Source organism: Pogona vitticeps, chromosome 9, assembly GCF_051106095.1.
Source record: "Pogona vitticeps strain Pit_001003342236 chromosome 9, PviZW2.1, whole genome shotgun sequence".
Classification (NCBI taxonomy): Eukaryota; Metazoa; Chordata; class Lepidosauria; order Squamata; family Agamidae; genus Pogona; species Pogona vitticeps.
Genome location: NC_135791.1, coordinates 24,394,836 through 24,416,948, shown reverse-complemented (window position 1 = coordinate 24,416,948; position 22,113 = coordinate 24,394,836). Strand labels below are relative to the sequence as shown.

Here is a 22,113-nt window from a genome sequence, read left to right as displayed (position 1 = left end):
AGTTTCTAAAAGAATCCTGAAGAAAACTGGGTATATTAAAGCTGTTTTCTCAGTTCTTTCTGTGGAATTGTTCAGAAAGCTATTGTTATAAGGATTGAAGTAGACATACCATAACAGAATTTTGTTTAAAATTTGAGAACTCTATGTTGGGGCAGCAGAGGGGGGAGAACCAACAGGTATGAAATATGATGGCAAGGGGAAAGGCAGTATAAGTTTGCTACTTTTGTATCCTGTTGGGGTAAAATCTTTCCAGATCTGGCACAGCGATCTAGCTGTGCATGCTGACCATTTTTAAAATTTAAAAAGTTGCAAAATTGGGTTTTTCGTAGAAGTCTGTATATTTATGATTTTGGATCACAATTCCAGGAATTCCCTGGTCAGTTTTTAATTATCTGGTTTTGTAATGTGTGTACAGAGACAACAAGGACATAACCACTTATATTGTGTCAATTGAAAAGCATTAAATAAGTGCCTTAACTTGAGTTAGTGAAATGACCAGAAGGATGAATTATGCGATTGGGTTTTGTATTGCTGGTTTTTTTTGTTTTGTTTTGTTTTTTTGAGAGAGAGAAATGGTGCAACAGTAAAAGCTTTATATAAGCAACTCCACAAAAAGAAAGTGGCAGGCAGCTTCATGTAACATGTTACATTTACCTCATCGCATCTCAATTGCTTTGTCAATTTAACGTAAGTGAACTGTTCCAGGTAAGCCTCACACATCCTTACAAATGAAAGGCTCAATGGTATAGTTACGTTTCTATTTCTCTTTAAAAACCTGTACTGGAACACTTTTTCAACTAAGGTTCAGCAATATTGGTTTTGTTTCTCTCTTCTTGATGTATTTCAGTCATGGGATTCATCTCACTAAGTTTCAGTTATCCCAATCAAGTAATATTTACTCTCTTGACCTAAGATTTCCAGTTCTTCTTGTTTGTTTCCCCTACCCCTGGTATTTGTATATAAACACTAGATATTGTATCATTTGTCTGCTTTCCTTCATCTACTTCTACTTCTTACTACTTCTGGCATTTTGAAGTACCTTCCTTTTAAGCCTGGAGATTATATATCCCCACCAAGGCTTATAACCCACAATGGACTTTTCCTCCTGAAATCTTTTTAAAGGCATCTAGGCCAGATGCTGTCACCATATTCTGTGGCAAGGGGTTCCACAGAGTAACAACATGCTGAGTAAAGAAATATTATCCTTTGTCTGTTCTCACTCTTCCAACCCTGAATTTGAGTGGATGTCCCCTGGTTCTGGTATTGTGTGAGTGGATGTCCCCTGGTTCTGGTATTGTGCGAAAGGGAAAAGAGCTTTCCTCGATCCTCTTTATCCATCCCCTGCATAGTTTTATAAGTCTCAGTCATGTCCCCCCGCGGGCACCTTTTCTCTAGATTAAAGAGCCTAGCCTTTCCTCATAAGGAAAATGCCCCAGCCCAGGCATCATTTTAGTCGCTCTCTTCTGCACCTTTTCCAGTTGGTCTGTGTCTTTTTTGAGAACTGTACGCAATACTCCAGGTGCGACTTTACCAGTGTTTTGTACAATGGCATGATAATATTGGCTCTTTTATTTTCAAAACCCTTTTTAATGATACCTAGCATGGAATTGGTCTTCTTCATTGCCGCCACACACTGGGTTGACACTTGCACACCAAGATCTCTTTCCTGCTCTGTCACAAACAGCTCAGAACCCATCAGCAGATAACTAAAGTTTTGATTTCCCCGCAATGTGCATTACTTTACATTTTCTTATGTTGAAATGTGTTTGCCATTTTGCTGCCCATTCTCCCCGTTTGGAGAGATCCTTCTGGAGCTCTTCACAATCCCTTCTGGTCTTCACCACCTGGAAAAGTTTTGTGTCATCTGCAAACGTGGCTACCTCACTGCTTATCAATGTGTCCAAGTCATTTATGAACCAGTTGAAAAGCACCAGGACAGATCCCTGAGGCACACCCCTTTTCACCTCTCTCAATTGTGAAAATTGCCCATTGACACCTACTCTCTGTTTCCTGGTTCTCAACCAATTCTCAATCCATAAGAGGACCTGCCCTCTTATTCCCTGACTGTGGAGTTTTCTCAGCAACCTTTGGTGAGGGACCGCATCAAACGCCTTCTGAAAAACCAGATAAACAAATACCTTGTTTCCTTTAGCTACCCCTGCCTGAGGCACAGACAAGGTTGCCACCATGCCCTGAGGCTGCTGGTTTTCTGCGTAACTTAACCATGTTGGACAAATTCAGAAGGAACAACTTTGTGATGTATGAAAAATACCCATTATGTGCTCACTAATAAGTCCAGAATCACCTTTCCCACTGGGATAACCATTTGTAAGGTGCTACTGTTACCATGTACATACAGTATTAGATTTGCTGGGGTGAAGAAGAAGTAAAGAGAGGGTAATATATTAGATACTCTAAGAAGGGGGGGGGAATGCCATTGTATTTGATAAATCCATATAGAAATGGGCTATGGCTGATGACACATCCAGTTGTCTTTGAGTTCCCTGTTGAAGTTTGAAAAGGAAAGCATCTGTAGCATTTAAAACACAATAACTAGGAACTAACTTAGGCATACCAGAAGAGTTGCCCAGTGTAAATTTTGTGTCTCCTTTCCACCCTCCCACACATGTTCAATATCAGGCCTTCACTCCCCATTTCATTTTTTTTAAATTTCCTTCAGTTACAAAGGTACCTCACCATATTGCTTGGGAGCCTGGTATGTTTTGCAAAACAACCCAGAGGTATATCTGGGGAATGAAACTGACTGCTTTTTTTGGGGGGGGGGCTACTGGCTATCATTTGTAGAGAGTCTTGCTAGGAGGAAGTGTGATGGTCACAAAAGAGAAGGGTGAATGGCTGGGAATGTGGTGATGAGCAATCATGGCCAACTTGCAGGTGTTTTCCTAGGAACTGATTTGTGGGCAGGAAGGAGCAGCAATGCCAGAAATAATGAAATACCAAGACGAGACTAGAGTCACACGAAGGATTCACCTCACTAGCCCAGAAATAATGAGGATTGCCCTTAGTCTGTCTTGTGACTTTGATAAAGCATTGTATTTTTAATATTTATTTATTTATTTTATTTTATTTGTATCCCGCCCATCTGGTCCACCTGACAACTCCTGTTAATGCTGTGGAAGAGTTAAACCCTGCAGGGGACACTGTATTCTTGTAGCATACACTGATCTTGATCTGATTTGCTGCATTCTAGGAGCCATAAAAATAAGTCAGTTTTTCCCCATTCGAAGTCAGTGGTACTAAACCTGCTCTAACATACCAGACTGGCCACTATGCAGCATGAAACAGAAAATTATTTTTCCCTCCTGGCTTCCAAATGCAGGTCACGGTTATATGCTAATTACAGTTCCGCCTGTAGGCAATCATAGGTGACATTTACCTATGTACCAATCTGTTAGCTTTCAGAAGATGATACTTATGGGCCTTGCTTAGTATTCAAATAAAAAGAATGGGCCTGAAAAGTGTTCTTATGAGCCTGTGTATCTAGTGCATTATTGCAGAGGAAAATTATTGGGATTTAACCTAACAATGTGCTCTAATTGTAACATCTAATTATGTTGACATAGAGACCACCAAGGATTAACTTTCTCTATGGTTCCATACAGAAGGGATAAAACATAGATATCTAATAATTAAAAGTGCTTTCTAAGATTTGGAAACATTAGCTTTCAATATCAATGTTTCTAGCTTTAATTATTTATTTCGTTTCCAATAATTTAAAACTGTTCAGTAACCAAATGCTGTAGATTCCATCAATGCCTCCGGTACAGCTTTCCTGCTGGAAAGCAGTAAAGTAGATGTGTAATAACTGAAGATAATTCTTGATATTTCCAGTTAGAAGGTTCAGGTACTATGTGGTGAAAAAGACCTTCGTTTGAGAGATCAGATATGTCAGTCAGAAAAGACAGTACTGGATAAGTTGAACAGGAGTTGGCTCCAATATAGATTGGTCTCCTCTTTTCTTCTTATTTGCTATGTGGAGCTTCTTATGATGTAGAGTAAGCATCTGATAAATGGCTTTGGCTCTAAATGCTGTCAGAGCTGTAGGTATTAACTGCTGCATTTTGTTGATAATTTTGCTTTCTTTATAATTTGCACCTTTTCTGAGGCACTTGGGAGCCGCTTTCAGAGACAGCATATACATCTTGAGATTAAAACAATAGAAATGCTCCTGTTAAATAGCTTAGAGCAGAACTACATTGTGTATCTTCAGAATGTTATCTGGGTCCCTATTACCTGGTACTAGTTTCTGGCAAGAGCATATTGAAAATTGGAGTTTTGGGGACATGCAGAAATTCTTGTTTCTTTTCACCACATCCTCGAGTGACTTCTCAGGGGCTGGACATTGTGCAGCAATAGCTGACATGTCCACAATAGCAGACTTCAAAAAGCTCCGGTTTATAATACATGGCTGTTTGCTTTTGTATCACTGTTTGACGTTCTTTATGCAATTTTACAAAACAAAGTGCTGTAGATGGAAGCTTCAGTATCACACTCATTGTTGATTGTGTCACTAGGAGACTTTTCCTTGCTTCATGTTGCCTTTTCCTGGTTTCACAAGTGCATAGTGTATGTGTGAGAGAGAGTTCTAAAAATAGACTAAACAGCCAATGTTATCGCATAATAAATCGAGTTAGAACTACTGTTGGCACTAAGCATCCCCTTGCTCTAAGCAAAATGAGAAGCTGCAAAAGAATTGTAGGTTGGCTTCTAATATTATTATAGGCTATTCAGTGTGCATTTGCACAGCTATTACTGAAACATTTAAACATTTATGCTGCCAAAAATATGTTCTCCTCTGTTCTGATTTTTTAAAGAAAAAAAATTACATAAAATGTAGAAAGAAAAGTGAGGGCCCAGAGACATTTTTCTTTCTTAGAATCTGGGCTACACTACAATAAGCATTTTTTAAGCATTAACTTCTTCCAAATTTAGCAAAGTGTCATTTGGAAAATAAGAGCCCCATTCTTGGCTCTGGGTTTTTTCCCTTTTCAAGATCTTGGCTGCTTGCCTAAAGCCACTTACTCACAGGTAATTTTTAGGATCGTAATGCCTGATTCTAGTTTCTGAGACTCCATAATTTAAAACAAAAGTGGCTAATCTGAGCATGGGAAAAATATAAAGAACTAAACTCTCTGCATTTCCTGCAGTCCTATAACTTGTAATAGAAATTGGATTTTTATTATTTTTGAGATGTTTTTCTGCTGCATACCATGGATGTTTGTAGACTTACGGAAATACATCTCACAGCTTTGCCAGATGCCTATATGCAAGAATATTTACAAAGTGTGAGTAAGCACTATTGTACTTTTGGCCTATATGAGTGATGCAATAAATCATGCTGGGAAGATATCAGAAATATTTGCTTGTGGCAGATGTATGAAAACCTCAAAGTGGGAACAAAGGAATGACATATCAAGAACTGCAGACAGATTAACCACAGTTGTCTAGAAAACATTGGGGAATCTAGGAGGGAGAAGCAGAATGAAAGTGATAACTAGAAATAAGAAACTTATTTGTCATGATTAAAGAGCTTTTAAAATAACAGGTTTTAAAAGGTGCAGCCTGCATCCTTTCAGTGTCTGGTAGGATCTAATTTGAATATCAGCAGCCTACCCATCCCCAACAATTCCATCTTTAGACTGTAATTAAATGCAATCTCCATAGGTTACTTCTGTCCATCCTGCCCACCTACCCCTTTTGATTGGTTTGTTGTGTTGCCTGATAAAGTGTTCTGGAAAACCTCAAAGCTTGCTTAGTATGTTATGTATCAGCTTTGTTTAAAATGGCCTAATAATAAATCATAATGCAATTTTGTATTTTTTTTTCTTGTAGGCAACACACCTCCCTTTTGTGTGTGTGTCCACAAGCCATGATTCTTTCATCTGGCATGGTTCAGATTATGTAATGGGTACATTTTCCTTTCTGTGGTCTCAGTGACTCATGCGTATGAGTTCCATGCTTTTGCGGAGTTTTGCTCAGATCCTTCTAAAGTGGAGAGAAATTTGGGTGGGAGCTCCTTGTCTTGTTCAGACCAGAATTGGAGCACACAGGTGCAACACCTAGGATAGCTCAGAGAGAACATCTGACTCCCCACAAGGTCCCGAGTTCAAATGAGAACAAAACTTCTACTCCTAAACTGCATATCTTCCCATAAAGTGGGAAACCTTCAAGAGTCAATTCTCCGTGCAAAAGTTCATACTGCTTCTCACCAGGAGCTATTGTACAGCACACTGTTGGTGCCAGGATACCACCCTAGGCAGTATGGAGCCCTGGAGGAGAGTAGAACCATCTGCTGTTGGAGCTAATTGTAGGGGCTGCCCGTGTTGTCTCAATTACAAGTGACTTAGGTTCAGGAGTATTAGACTGTATTGCTAGGTCATGACATCACCCTCATCTTAAAGGTTTCTTGCTCACCAGGTATGGTGCTCACTTCTCTCACATGGTTTCCTTGATTGCCACAGCGGAGAGAAACCAAACAGAGCAGTTTGTTGCTGATTACAGTGGCAACATCGTAAGGAGTGGCGTTCCCTGCCGTGATGCCATTTTAGTTAGAGCTCAGCTTTCCCACGTATTTGTTTTTATTTGCTATTTACTATTTGCCTTCTTTTTATTATTTGCTTCCTGCTGTTTTGTGTCTGTTGTTCCCCCTCACGTTGTCTCATTCATGTGGTCCCGCGATGCTGAGGGTCATCTGGCCTCTAAGTCCCTCTTCTAAAAATGTTGTAGATGTGGCAACAAATCAGCCATTCTGACTCAGATCTGACTTTAGTTTCCAATACTTCTATGCTGGTTGTGTTTTGTGTATCCCACAGGTGGCTTAGTGTTGGAGTCATTGGTGGCCTTTGAGAGCTCTGATTACTCACTTACAAGCTTCTTGATTTAGGACAATAACATTCAAGGCTGGTCACCAGTCTCTGGCTGGAACCTATGTTTATGTAGTGATCCTTGTAGGAAATTACCTTGCTAAACCTCTCCAGCTAGATTTTGTGCTTGGGATGCATCACCATCTTTCTCTTATCAGAGAAAATTCAGCTGAGTGAACTGACAGATTGAAAATCACTGCTAGCACTGTTATGCTGGTTTGGGGAAGTGCATAGTCCCACAATTGTGAAATGCAAAAACATTTTTGCAAGGAAATGTGGAAGTTATGAAAAGTACAACTACTTGTGCGACACAGCCATCACACATATGGGTTAGCCTATTTGGCTATGCTGATTATGATTGGAAACCTGCTTGTAGAGCCCACTTCAGACAACAGTACTATGTCTGTCTGTCCTGTTTCTGCGACAGGAGATCTCCTTGTTACTGAGACTTAGCCTCTTTGCAGTATACCTCTCATGGTGATTTATGGTATGAGCCACGAGGCTGGGAAGCATGCCATATTCTTGCTATTACTGCCCCAGATGCTTCTCTCTTGCTTGAACATGAGAACTGTTTGCACTGTCTGTAAACCTATGTGATTTCCCATCCACCTGATTGTGAACCTTTAGTTGTATGGCATGCGAAAACCATCATGGTTAACTTTCCTGTGTCTGTAAGCAGAACCATCTAGCACCTTTTGTACCTCAGTCCTAACAGTTACTGACAGCTTCATCAAACCTGACACCAAATACAGTGGTTTTAATTCAGTCATTCTTTACATCCCAGTTCTACTGCCCCCATCACTCTCTGTATCTGCACCAACTTTGGCAGAGACTACTTTGGTACCAACCTGTATTTGCATTTGGTCTCATCAATTGTACCTGTGTGTTGATTATAACAGCTCCAGTTTCCTCAGTACCAGGAATATAACTCACACTCACTCTCACACACACCCCTCTCTTTCATTTCCTTCCTTGGCCAGCCACATGGGGTCCTCTGCCCCTTCAAACCTCCACTCCATGCTTCAGTGAGTGACTTCAGCCTGTTCTTCCTGACTGGCAGAAATACCTCTGTTCTGTGTCATTGGGATATACAACTAGAACAGTACTGGCACTAATTCCTGCTTCAGCCTTCACTATTAAGAGGCTGGCCTCTTCAAAGCTCTTGCCATTCCAGCTAACCTTGTGGCAGGAAGAGGAAGGGGGAAGGAGACTTAAGAGAGCTGCCAAGTTTTCTTGTGTTCTGATGCAATGCTGGGTAACAGTAAAAGGTTCTATTTAAGCCTCTCTTTTTTTCTGGCCATGAAAATGTGTGTGGCAAAACAGTTGTCAAGGCTTGTGCTGGGAGACATCTGTGAAATCTGCCTACAGTTCTCCATATAAGCTTTCTTATAGTGTGCTTGTACCGTAACATGTAGGCACTGTGAAAATTTAAGATGTTGATAATGCTTTAGTGGTTTAAAAATGTCCCTGGTAAGGTTTACATTCTATTGAGAACAAAGCTGGTTTCCAGTTTATAGTTATGTAGAGCCAAATCATTTCACTTACTGCATGAATGACTGAATTTCATTTAGGCATTGGGAAGAGAAGACAATTGCTTGTTTGCAAGATTAAATACAGAAGTTACAGAAAACCAGGGAGACATACAGGTTGTCTGTATGTTAATATTTGCTATAATCATATGTACACCAAACTAACAAAGGTGAAACATGTACATCAAAGAACGGACAGTGTCTGATTTTAGAAGAAATCAAATATATTAATTAAAGAGACCGTACATCTCGTTTATGCATCTTTTTCTGGCTAGCATAGAATGGCTTCAACTAATCTTCACATAGGAAGGAAAGATTGATGGGAACAGGAAGCAGCATTGGAAGTGAGTTTGTTACAGAGTTTATAAGCTTCAGGTAAAAAGAATACAAAGAATGCTAATTCAGTGAATGATGTTTAAAGAATGAAGAAAAAATTAGCAACGTTTTATGTTTGAAATTCAACTGTGAAATCACATGTTTATACCCTACTGCTTAAAACTATGTAACCCTTGCGTTAGGTAAACAGAACTGGAAAACAGCAAGTAAGTTTACATGATGTTATTGATGTGAAGTACTTGGAGGTTAGTCCTCTATGAAAAAGTGAGCTGATATGATTCAGGAAATACAGTAGTATGAGTCAGGGTTTTATTTTTGTGCTGTCTCTCTTGTTCTTTACCCATTCCATTTCTTAAAAAAATGAAAACATAACATTTAATCTCCAGTTAATTGTGTTAGCAGTGGCCTTTCTTCTCTTGTCAAGTACATCCATCTTGCAACTTGTCTACTGGTTAAATAGAAGCACTACTATTGAAACTAACATTCTCAGAGACTGGAAGTGACTAATTAAAAAAATTTATTTTGCTGATCTGGACTTTGGAGGGCCACACATACTGTATCCCAAGAACTTGGGGGGGGATGGCCACAGAAGCTTTTAAGGACAGTTTCTGCCACGGTTATGTAATTTCACCCCTCAGGCTTTTCTCCCCCCTCTCCAACTGTTAAGTGGCACCAGTCATATCTGATTTTTTTTCTTTTGTTAAAAAAAAAAAGAGACATTTTCTGGCCTAAAAATGGTCTGGAGGCAATGATATTTAAAAGACAAATTGTGGCCCCATGTTTTTGGTGAACATATGGTAGGGGCTGGGGCCCACATACATGCCACAGCCTGCGCTTTAGCTATCTCTGTGCTATAGTGTGACTGACAAAGGCTAGCTTTGTTCTTTCTTCAATGTAACAAGCTGTGTTAGCTATTTTTATAGGTATGGAGAACTGGTGACACTTCTTAGGTATATTTTCAACTAAATGCCAGTGATATGTAGCATTCTCATAATTTTTTAAAAGCAACTAAAATTTAGTATTTTAAGTGATATTTATATAATAAAAAAGTAAGGAGTTGCATTTAAGGACTACTTTTGTGGGTCTTGTAACTGTTTTAAACCAGCTTTCCACACTTGGAGTCCAGTGTACAATAATATTTGCTCCTGCCCTGGATTGAATTATCCCTTTAACTACCAGGTTGTTATCTGTCATAGGATGTTAGAAGGTTTTAAACCTATTGACTGCATGTGCACTTAACCAGCCCTTGTAGATAACTCAAATTCTTCTAAGGTGTTTGATTCTTCAGAAGCACTAGTTAGAAACTTGTTATTTGTGGTTGTGCAGGGACTGGGGGAAATTAAGATGCCGGCTTTGCTTTCACTGCAAGATTCGTGGTTTGTTCTTTTATTGCTATGCACATTTTCATAAGATTTCATGAATGTGTTTACAATTTGGCAGCTATATCGGACTGTTGTCATCTTTTATGCAAGCAGAGTACCTATTCTGTTTGTTTTCTGACTGTTTGGCTTTGTTGCTGAATTTTGAAATCAAAACTAGCGCACTAGCAATACCTGATTTACACATATCAGCTTTAATCCCAAGAGACTTTGAGGTCCTTTTTAGTCATTAATTAGTCAAGCTCCAGAGCTCTCCTGGGAGTCTATCAAGTATATTCTGATTGGTAAACAGAGTCACAGAGAGGTGAGGTGCCCACTCCTAGGTGGCATAAGCTTCACTTTTTCTGTTCATTTCTTCACGTGTCTCCAAAGATTGGTGACTTCAGAGATTCAGCTGTTGTTTCATTCACTATGCTCAAAGTGATACGTCAAAATACCTTGTTTGAATGTATGCTTTGTTGTGGCATTGCTTTGTGTCCCTGCCCCCCATTTTTGTTGCTTTTCCTTTGGAGTTTTTCTTAATACAGCTGCTTCTTTATTGTTTCAGTATTGTTTTATATTATTGATTCACAGAATCCAATCCCTTTGCATGCAACTGTGTGTCACATAAGCAAAATAAGAAGATAGAAACGTTAGTATAAGTGCATACCTGCTTTACATGCACAATGGCTAGTGGATTTTAAAGTTCTAAAATTTTTGTGCCAAGTCTTGTATCTGATAAGACTTCTTTCTTTATATACCTGAGATCTGGCTTTCTTTTCTGTTCAGCCTGCTGAGGAGTTTTGTGTAAGTTGAAAACCTAAATATTCCCGCAAGAAAGGAAATCAGAGAAAAACAATCCCTTCTTTAGTTCTGTGTCTTCCATACACAATCTGAAGCATTTTGTCTAAATTTCAATACACTGAATATCCTCACATAAAACAGCTGGCCACTCCCTTGATGCTCGCCAATCTCAATGCATTTTTTTCTTTGAAAGATTCAATAGCCTGTTGTATCCCTCCCTTCTCTAGTCAGAAACCCCCCTCTGCAACAATCCTTTGTGGCTATAGTGCATTTGAGTCCCTCCTTCACCCCCTGCTGCAGCTCGGCAGGCAGTCTTGCTGCTTTAGAGGTTTGCCGTGATTCAGACTTAGTGCTATTGGTCAGGACATGCATCCCAGCCAAGCTAAAGGAGAGGTGGGGGTGAAGTGGGGGAAGGAAGAGCGACACACACCATGTGTTGACACACAATACCAGATGCCGGTTTTCATAATGGGGAAGCCTTTTTTGCCCAAGGCGCCATTCATTGTTCAGCAGCCTCTGCAGAAGAGCTGTAAGAATCAAACCTCTGATAGGAAATGTAAACGGGTAGTATTCTTTATCATTTTTAATATACTACTGTACTACTATAGCTGAGATGATAATATTTGAAGAAAGTAACACCATCCCACAGCTACTTCTCTTGTTCATTATAGGATAGTTTGCATATTGCCCCAGGTTCCCTGCTATAATAAATGGATTGCCATCTGTGTAGTTTTATTGCTTCATTTTTTACATTTGTGTTTAGGTTTCCAATGATTGTTCAAGATGGTAGCATAGAAAAAGGATCTCCCACCCCTCTCTCTACTCTCACAGTTTTAAAGAAACAGCTGGTCTTTCCTTCAGTATCTTTCCCTTAGTGGTAAAGTGTAGAATATTAGAATATATGTTGTGTGGATTGGCCTGTGCAGATGTGGCCCACTATTCAGATGTTACATCTGACCACACAGGCCTCAGGACTGGAAAGTCTAATCCTGGTCTGCATGTTGTTATGGGCCATCACCTTGATTCCTACTTAGGTTGACCCTGATATGGTTTTCAAAGCACATAAGATATTTAAAGATTGGTTTTATTGTTCCCACTTTCCAGTGAGTGTCTATGGCCAAGCAGGGATGTTGAACCCAAGGCTCCGGAGTCCTAGTCTGACACACTATCCAAAATACTACACCAGCTCTCCCATGCAAAGGAAATAGCTTTCAAACATTTCTATAGGCAGTTTTGGAGGAGGTAGCTGTGTTGTTCTGTGCAAGCATATCGGGCAAAATATAAAAAACAAAAGATAAAAACATGTGGCACCTTAAAGACTATTATATTTTAATATAACATGTCAATTTCGTCAGACATATGGAAGCAAAATGAAATGTAGAATGAAATATCAGTTTCACAAGCAGAGCATTCTAAATATTCATTGGCTCTTGGGTAATTGTACATCTACATTCAGTAATTTATGGCCCATGTGTTTTAGGGTACTGTTGTAAGCTTTCCTCTAGGAGACAGAAAACAGACATCAGACCTGAGCAAAAATGAGGGGGGAGAGAGAGAAGGGGTAGGCTAGTGGTTGGGAGATTGGAGATTTAATTAAAATACGGAGGGGGGGGAGAATATATAAAAATAAATATGAAAGAAGATAGCAGAGGAGTCATATGTGTTAATGTAGGGAATATTGACAGTTTTTACCTTTGCGCCTTGTGATGAGAGATGGGCAGGAATTCGTTCCACATCAGCTTATGTGCTGAGGAACTCCTACAACCTTGCCATAGAATTTGTATGTTTCAGAAGAATCTAGGTGATTTTTTAAGGGAGAATACTTAGGTCATGTGAGACTAAGCCCTTGAAACCTCTCAGATCTTCTGTATGAATTGTAAGAAATCACCCTGACATCAGAACATACTTCTGGAAGGCCAGGATTAATGGGCAAACAGTCTTTCAGAGCAATTATCTTGCCATTACTGATCCATTTTATTGAGGAATTCGTGCTCAGCTTCTAAGCAATTACAGAGCTCGCAGTTCAATTTTGAGAACTACTGGCCTAGCACTTTGATGAGATGTCTTTATTTCTGAAAAAATAATAGTATAGAATATTTGAAATTCAAATTCGGTTATGGATGATTAGGGAATGATAGCTATATCACTGTCTATATTCCATATGTTTGTATACCTTAAAATGCCATGTGATTCAAGCATAGGTACCCAGACTTGAGTCCCTATGTGTCTAGAAGCATAATTTTGTCCTAGAATATGAAATGTCTTTCCAGCATTGCTCAGATGTATGAATATTTTTCTGGTCTGTAGTAGTAACTTGTAAGATGTTATGTCCTCATTATGAAAACAAACAGAACCCCTCCCCAATCGTTTTTGAAGGAAGGATGGCAAATATGTTACAGTAGCATTGAAGCATCTGCTATGATCCAGCACCTTATTATGACATTCCCTTTCCAAGTGCTTCAGGACGATGATTACTGTTTCACACTTCTCTATATACTTTTGTTCTCAAGTTGTAAGGAAAATATATTTTCATTATGTATTTTTATGTTGTAAGCCGCCTAGACTGGTCTTAACCGACTAGATAGGCGGGATATAAATAAAATAAATAAAATGTCTTAGTAGGGCCTCTTCAGTTGTTGATGAGCCCCTTTCCCCCACTTGTCAACTGCTCTAGATCTCAGAAGGAAATGTATTGCATTTGATGTTAGTTTGTGATAAGTGAAATTGGTACAATTTTGATGAGGAAACATCACTTACTAGGATGAGGACGAGAACAAGAAAAGAAAAGAGGGACAGAAGCATAATTCTGATTTGATGGATCAGGCTATATAGTGTCTCACCTGAAAAGAACCTAATTATTCAAACTCACTGAAATAAGGCGGAGGATGTGCTGGCAGTTAAACCACAGACTCTCTGCTCCCAGGGCTTCCTGTGGGAAAGTGGATTTGAAAAGCACTATTTGCTGAGAGCACCTGGGCCAGCAAGAGCCAACTTTCTCTGCTTGTAATTACTAATGCTTTCCCCCTCTCTTAAGCTATTGGAGGTGCAAGCTTTTGGCCTAAGTTGGCTTGGCTCTGACATAGCGCAGGTACAGTTGGCTGCCCTCAGGCTTGTTGAAGATGTTATGATAATAATAAGGGGCCAGCATTGAAGAAACACTAGCACATATTTTAGAAGCTCCATAATATGAAATACAAAATATTAGTTGGGTACGGAAGGCTGATGAGTATGGTATCACTTAGCCTCATAGCTTCTTTTCTCTTTTGCAATACCTCCCAACTTCTAAATCAGACTGTTGTCTTGTTAAAACAGTTTCCTGTGGTGACCATTCTTCACATTATACTTCACGAGTGCAGTTTTCTTTCTGTTAATTCTTCTGTGTCAGGATACCCACAAGGATAATTTTAAAACAACTGTCTAGGAAACTAGCTCCAAGGGAAGACATCAGCTTCACGGCTGCTTCTTAAGTTTTGCTGTGGAAGAGTATTTTCTCCAAGTGAGTTGCATGTATGTATTGGTGTTTTTGTGTCATGTCCTGTATTTGATTTCATTTTGAAAAAGATACCAATTTTAGTCTGTTTCAACATATATAACAGAAAAAGAAAATCTTTTTGACACTGTTCAGATTCATAGGCCTATTTAATTTTTGTTAAGTTTTGCGGATTTCAGCCCAGTTTTTCAGACACGTGTCTGTTAATAGTGAATGAAATCTGTCATATAAAAGGTGCCACAAGACTTTGTTTTGTTTGCACTTTTCATGTTTGAGTTAGACCTTCTCTTGAGTGAGTCTTTCAAGAGTGGTATTTGGCTCACATGAAATAGTGTCCTTGATAAAAGTTCATTCAGAGGGGCTGCTGTATAGCATTCATATGGCACTAAGTAGTTGATAAGTTACTGAGCTTCAGAGATAAAGAAGTCAATTCACACATGCATGTTCATCTTTTGATAGTAACCACATTTAAGCCCAAATGGGCCTCACAGATCTATCACCACGAGCAAGACTAATAATCATTTCAATTAACAAGGTTTTAGATGGTAATTACAGTTATGATGATCTTGCTCTCAAGAACAACCCTTCCTCCCTGCCCTTCGCTCTTTTAAGAGTTCATATTTGGTTATGTTTACACAGTGTCATGCGAGTGGATGGCACTATATTAAAATAACAACATTAAATGCAGCTTTTAGGGCTTCAGGTCATCAACAGAGAAAATGGAAGTGGGGGGTGGGGCATATGATTTCTGTGTATTTTCATATACAGTTATTTCTTTGTGGATGAGATCTGTCCTTAATGCAGTGGAGTTAGCAATTTTACTCAAATTCAGAAGTGTTCATTTTGTTAATGAACTAGATATATTCACACAGAAACATGATGAGCTAAAGATCTTGTTTTCGTAGGCAATCATAACACAGAGAGCTGCAAGACATACCTGTTGTGTCCATATGGCTCATTCATGATTTTATCTGCTTGCTTTTATGTAAACATTGCAGACTGAGCTAGCAGTATCTTCCACAGGACTTAACACAGCTTGTCTTTGTTCTTGTGAACATAAGACATAACAGTGACCATTATGTAGTGCAATGGTTTTGTGAAAAAGAAAGAGGATGTGGCAACTGATTTGACTGCTGTTTGGAACTGCTAGCTCTGTAAGATATGAGCCTGTGTGAACCAAGATGGTTTGACTGCCAAAGTTTTGATTTGCTTGGAGTCAATCCATGAGAAATGTGTTTAGGAGAGGAGAGGCCGTGGTGGAGGGCCAGCCACTGTCTTGCTAAGGGCTGTCTTAACAAGAATAAGAAAAGCCAGAGCTTTGCTTTGGCAAACAGAGAATTTCTGCGGGGGTGAATGTGTCTTACATTTCCAGTAATGGGTTATATGGCCTCGATCATCCTTCTTATCTTCCTGAACTCATATATTTCAGTATGTTTTACATTTATCAAGTCAAATGTATAGTACTCACTTTTAAATCCAGACATCTTTAAAATGCTGTTTCACATTAAGGAAAAGGCAATACATTTGGGGGCTCTTGGAGGTTTTTTTTCCTTGTTTGGAATTTATTTTACATGAGAAATTACAGAAAATGACTATAAAAATTATGTTGATAACATTTGCTCACAGTAACATTTGCTCACAAATAGGGTACATAATGGCTATTTAAATTGTATGGGAGGTGTCAGAACTGGCATGAAAATCAATATCATTTGCTCTATAGGTTCCTGACATGTTTTTAAAAACTGCTGTAATTTAAAAAAGATGGTGGGTAGCATAATTGTCTTATTTCTAATGAATAATTTTGCTGAGCAGAATTCCTAATCTCATTAAACCACCATATCATTATTTCACATGCATACTTTCACACACTAGATACAATCACAGGAGTTGAAAATTATACCTCTGAGGCAATCTAGCCTATTCCTGAACTCTGAAAACAGAATGCCTTGTAGCTAAATGGTCTCTGACTTATTGAAAGCCTTCAGCATGGGGACCAAACTTTTTCAGCAAGTGTGACACAAAATTTTTAAAAATGTGATTCAAGTGATTTATTGTATAATGCGCAAATTCACATTTTGTAGTAAAGTTTTGCCTCTAAGTGTTTGAGACCTGCTGCCTGGGAGCTGCCATAGAGAAGGCCCTCTCACATGTTCCCATCAGCTATGCTGGTGCTGGCAATGGGACCAAGAGGAGGGCCTCCTCTGCTGATCTTAATCGCCGAGAAGGCGGCTATAGGGAGATAGGGTCCTTCAGATCGCCTGGACCCAAGCTGTATAGGGCTTTATAGGTAACGACCAGCACTTTGAATTGGTCCTGGAAAAGGACTGGTAGCCAGTGCAGTTCTTGTAACAGGTGCATTATATGCTCCCAGTACAGTAGCTCGCCCCAGTCAGTAGTCTGGCTGCAGAGTTTTGCACCAGCTGAAGTTTCTGAACTGTCTTCAAAGTTTCAGAACCATCTTCATTTGTAAACCAAATGAATTTCTCTCCCATTCTATCTTCCACCATGTGACATTCCCCAACCCACACTTCTGGCTATTCTGTCATACTGAATGACTCTGATGTAGATTGCTGTAAAATAGGAAATGATACAGCTCAGACACACACCAGTTCTGATTCAATGTGTGAACATGTTCCTGACACTAGTGCACTGTGTCTACCTGTTTCAGCTTATCCCTTAGCCCACTCCTTACTCCCCAGATTTCTGGTGCCCCATTTGGGAACTGTTAGGCTTAATTTTTAGGAATGTTTAGATATGTTTCACTCTGTGTTCATGTAAAAGGATTGAGAAAGATAACTTTAAAGAGGAACTGAAACCTCTGTTCTACAATTCTGTCACAGAGCCTTTTCCATTTGCAAGATTTACTTACTTACTTACTTACTTACTTACTTACTTACTTACTTACTTACTTACTTACTTACTTACTTATTTAATTTGTACCCTGCCCATTTAGTCAACCGACTACTCTGGGCGGCTAACAGCATATAAAATAAATCATTGAAAATATGGTACAAATAATATATCAATAGACAAAGACTCAAGGTGAGAGAACAAAATGAATCAAGAGGTGGCTGGAGGGCCATTACTTTCGCCATTTGATATGAAGGGCAATTTTGCTGCTGTCATAGAATCTTGAAGTTGGAAGGAGCCTATAAGGCCATAGAGTCCAACCCCCTACTCAATGCAGGAATACAAATCAAAGGATATCTACTTTTTAGATCGTGCCACTGATTATTTCTTTATTTGGACTTCTACAGAAGTGGTTTTGGGAAGGTCTAAGTTAAGACCTGAAAATTATTCTGCAGAGAATTGATTATCTGCTCTGAGAATAAATACTATGTGAAGGAAGGAAGACCTCACATTCTGCAATGCTAGATTGGTCTTTATCCAACAATAACACTAGTTTATTTTCAGTGCTCCATTAACACTGAATCTCTGTGAGACATCTCCCCACCCACCATCTCTGCTTGATGGAAGAAAGGTTTTAGTCTTCTGTGAGCTCTTGACTTCTTGGGCTCTGCTTCCAGTGAAGGTCTCCCCCTTTTACATTTGCAATAGTTTCACCTTCCAAACAGGCAAATATGCCAATCGCTTAGCTTTTTGTGGCTCCCTTCTGTTTCCTACTATGGGTTGCTCAAGCCAGAGGCAGCTGCATCTCAGAGTGAGAGAGCGGCTTCAGAAAAGAAATGGAGGACAGAGATGAAATTTGATGGACTCCCAGTATTCAGAACTTCAGGCTCTAAAGCTATGGCAGAAAGTCCAAAGGAGTTGTGGCACTGTGTTGTGGGTCAAGTGGGAGAAGAGAACATGACTGTTTGCTACATAGGTTTCTACCCAGAGGAGGGGGCCTGATCATGCTTTGTGGTCTTAGTTTGTATATTTCTGTTTAGTAACACTGAAAATACTATGAGAGAGGAGCATTGGTGGCCCCTCAGTGTACACAGAGCCTTGTGCTGAGTATTACATGTGAACATTCCCTTAGATAAAGGCTCTTTACAAGTTCAGACCTTTTTTTTACTTGCTCCTCTGTGTGAAGCAGCTTCCTCAGTCTTTTGTTACTACAGTTTGAGCCATGTAAAGTGTTTTTGTCTCTTGGAGATGCATGTATGATGTATTATGTCATATGCTGATGGTCTCCAAAGTATGCTAGGGCTTAGAGTCTCCCTGCCATCTCCCAGTCTGTTAATCCTGGAATCCTGTGCTGGTAATAAGGCAAATGTGGTCACAGTTAACCTGTCCTCTTCAACCCCAATCCTTTGGAGTGTCACTAAAACCTCTGAAACTCAGTGTTGGAGCAAGGATTATTCTGTTCTGCAGTTCAGAGCTTCAGGCAGACAGGGGAGGACTTACTGGTTTTTGCCATTCTAAATTCAGGGCAGACAGTGGGAGCTTGCTCCTCTTGTAACAAATTTTTGTATGCCTCCAAAGTACAGCATAAATGCAGGGATGGTCTTCCAGCTCTTAGCCTGAGAAAAGGACAGTTGCCTGTCATATTTACTGTGTATTGGAGACACTTCAGTTGGCAAGACAAGCAAATCAGTGGACTCCAAAGTGAAATTCTTTGAAGTTGCCTTACGTTGCATGCAGAGAAGAAAGAGGAGGTGCAATCAGTTGATTTACTAAGTGGCCGTCTCTCTGCATGCCTTTTGATCAGCTAACGAATAAATGCAACTAATCAAGCTGTCATTTTTATGGATTTTTGTAAATAAGTCTTTTGAGAGGCAAGAAAATTAATATCCCTCTGGGGATGGCCTGGACTCTTTGACCTTGGTCAGCTATTGAAAATTCAAGCTTCAGAATTCAGACAGATTTTTCTCCTCCTCCCACTTATGCAAAATATCTGGCCTTCTGATAATGCCGTTCTCTCGCTCAAGATTGCGGTGGGAGGAAGGTATGATTCTTTTCTCAATCAAGAACACTCTGCCAGTGTGTTCTTTGTAGCAAGAGGTAGTAAATAGTTGACAGGAAATGCAAGGGATATAAGACACAGAATCATAGAATAATACAGTGGACATTGAGTCCTATTCTCTGCTCAATCAGGAATCCAAGTCAATGACGTTGTTGTCATTTCTGTATGTACATTCACTCGTGCTTTTTGTTTGTTTCATAACAAAGTTTGCTTTGTTTGTTTTAGAAAACAGTCAAGATTCCGTGATCATGAAACTAGAAAATACTATTAAGTATCTCATTAACTGTTTGTTTTGCATACAGTATTTTAATTTAGAAAGCGAGATAAATGATGCAAATTGTTTTAGCAGTCATATTGACCGTATGAGATAAGGAGCACAGAGTAGTAAACTAGCCCTATTTGGATCAGCTAGCAATAAGAATATTGGGTGTAATGTTATCATAGCTGTAGTGTAATATTTCCATAATCCATTAGCTCTATTGCAGTATTTCCTCCTAACATAGAATTCTTACATTGCAGTCCTGGTTTTATATACTTAGAAATGCATTCTGCTCAATTCTGTAGGACTTTTTCTCCATGTATGTAGAATTGCATCCTCAGTCATGCTACAACCTAGCAGAGAACGATATGGTGTCATGGTATTTTCTCAGCTGTTGTCATTTCTGTGGGGTTTCAGGCTCTGTTTGAAGCCATAAAAATTTCATGGGAGCCAATTCTGTATTTCCATGACAGATACAAGGACCCCCCAAAATATGGAACCAGCACTTCTTCAACTGGGAAGAAACTATTTGTTGACTTGCAGAACTCAAGATTTGGTATTGGTGGAAGCATTTTAGTAGCATTATTTGTATACCACATATTACAGTACCTTCCTAGTTTTAATCTGATCTCTAACCCCTTCTTTCAGTTGACATGGATGATGAAGATGGCCGATGCTTGTTAGATGTAATTTGGTAAGTATTTGCCCTTGATGGTCTGTTTTTGCTCACAGTCTGTTGTAGCAAAAAGGTTTTGAAATTATGAACAAATACTGTATTGAGTAATATACTTTTCAATCATGCTTAGCTCCAAGTCTTGGAACTCCTGTACATAACTTTATTCCTTTCTGCTATTGCTATATACTTGTTGATAACAAAATATAGCATAACAATATAAACTGGGAGTCTTATGGCCCAAAAGAGAGTTAGTACAGCTGAAAAACATTATGTTGGATGTATTTCCCACAGCAGTCATAATCTATAACTAAAAATGTACAAAGGTGGGGGTGGGGAAGACTGTGACTGCAGAGCTGAAGTTTTATGTTCACCTAAAGAAAACATTTGTTATCTCTTCATGACATTGTTTCTTTGTGTGTATCCACACATGTCCATATAGAAAGAGATACAAATATTATTTAATTCAAAATGCTAGAAACAAAGTCTAATGTAGCTGGTGAGTTACTTCTACAGATAATAATTCCTTTTCAGTTACCAGTTGCAGTTTTATTTCTATTAATCTGAACATTTCTCCAGTCTCAGTCATTAATGAGTAAGTTTTAAAAATCAAGAGGATAATTAAACAGTTCAGTCCCATATTCTTCTTTAAACTAATTCCTGTGTTGATTGTTTCATCTTTTTTCCAGTGATCCGCAGGCCCTGAATGATTTTTTACATGGATCTGAAAAGGTGAGGAATTTCTTGTCTCTGTGTTTATATACTTGATGCATGCTTAATTAACAAATCAAAATGCTTCCTTGAATGACCTTTGGCTTGGATGCCTACGCAGAAAGAATTGACACAGAGAATAGAGGTGGTACTCGTCCTAGAGATGATGATCTGGGAAGTCTTGTTCTGCCAGTTGTTTTTCAGAGAGGACTGGCAAACAAATGCCGCCCCAAAACCACTTAGTTACTTACAAAAAAAAAATTGCTTCATAATTTACCAAAATATATGTGTGTATAAATATATAATTTTTTAAAAAAACTATTCTGCCAACACAATTGGGAATATATTTGCAGTTCCTGGAAAGAAACGTAGCCATGGAGAGGACGTAACCTGGTGCCTTTGTCTGTGAATAAAGTCATGCAATTTGGTCTCCATTTCATGTTAGACAGATTCCATGAACACTGTCAACCTTAAATTTACATTCACATACAGTAATTTAAATCTTTTTAATTACAGATTGACAGTGATGATCTCCTGGACAACACAGGAGATGCAGCCAGTGCCTTCTTTGAGGGTGCTGGGGTATGTATTTTTCACCTCATTTTTGAAATACAGCTTGTATGCCTCTAAGAAGCATCATGTCATTTATTTGCAAAAAGCATCATTTTTATAATGCTCAGTGCATGATGAAAGTTCACCAGTGCAGGAGTACATTCCCATGATGATAAGCATTCATAATAGCAAAAGCAAAACAAACTTTGATTCCGCTTAACACAGAGATACATAGGAAGGCATATGAGGGGCGGTTAATAGAGCTCCCGTTAAAATCTATTATACAGTAAGTGTTGTGCCATCCTGCTTGTGACCACCTTATTGTAGTATAGAACTGTCTATTATGTGAACATTAAGTTCAGTTATACATAGATGGGCAGAGTAAGGGCAAAACCTACAGGAGTGGAAACCTCTCATTTCTCTTATGTCATTAGAAAAAAAATCTGCATATTTTTGTACTTGATTCTGGGCCTCATATTAGTAATGTGTTACAGTGAAGCAGGCAATATCATTTTAAAGCAGACTTTGCTTTAACCACATTGACAGAAAGTACAGAGGCCTATGTTGCCAGGAGGTTTGGAAGGAATATACCAACTCCTGGCTCTTCA

The 22,113-nt window shown here is 39.1% G+C and overlaps 1 protein-coding gene across 5 annotated transcripts in view; it reads left to right on the top strand.

The window, feature by feature from the left end:
- BICRA (BRD4 interacting chromatin remodeling complex associated protein) overlaps nt 1-22,113 on the top strand; it is a 67,867-nt gene that overhangs the window by 25,691 nt on the left and 20,063 nt on the right. For 4 of the 5 annotated variants that reach the window (XM_078380101.1, XM_020787249.3, XM_020787248.3 and 1 more), the window contains exons 2-4: nt 20,218-20,263; nt 20,932-20,974; nt 21,470-21,535. In XM_078380101.1, coding sequence (XP_078236227.1) covers nt 20,223-20,263; nt 20,932-20,974; nt 21,470-21,535 — 150 coding nt within the window. In that variant the 5' untranslated portion in view covers nt 20,218-20,222. The remainder of the gene's footprint in view (nt 1-20,217; nt 20,264-20,931; nt 20,975-21,469; nt 21,536-22,113) is intronic. The other variant, XM_072979886.2, reaches the window with a different exon arrangement.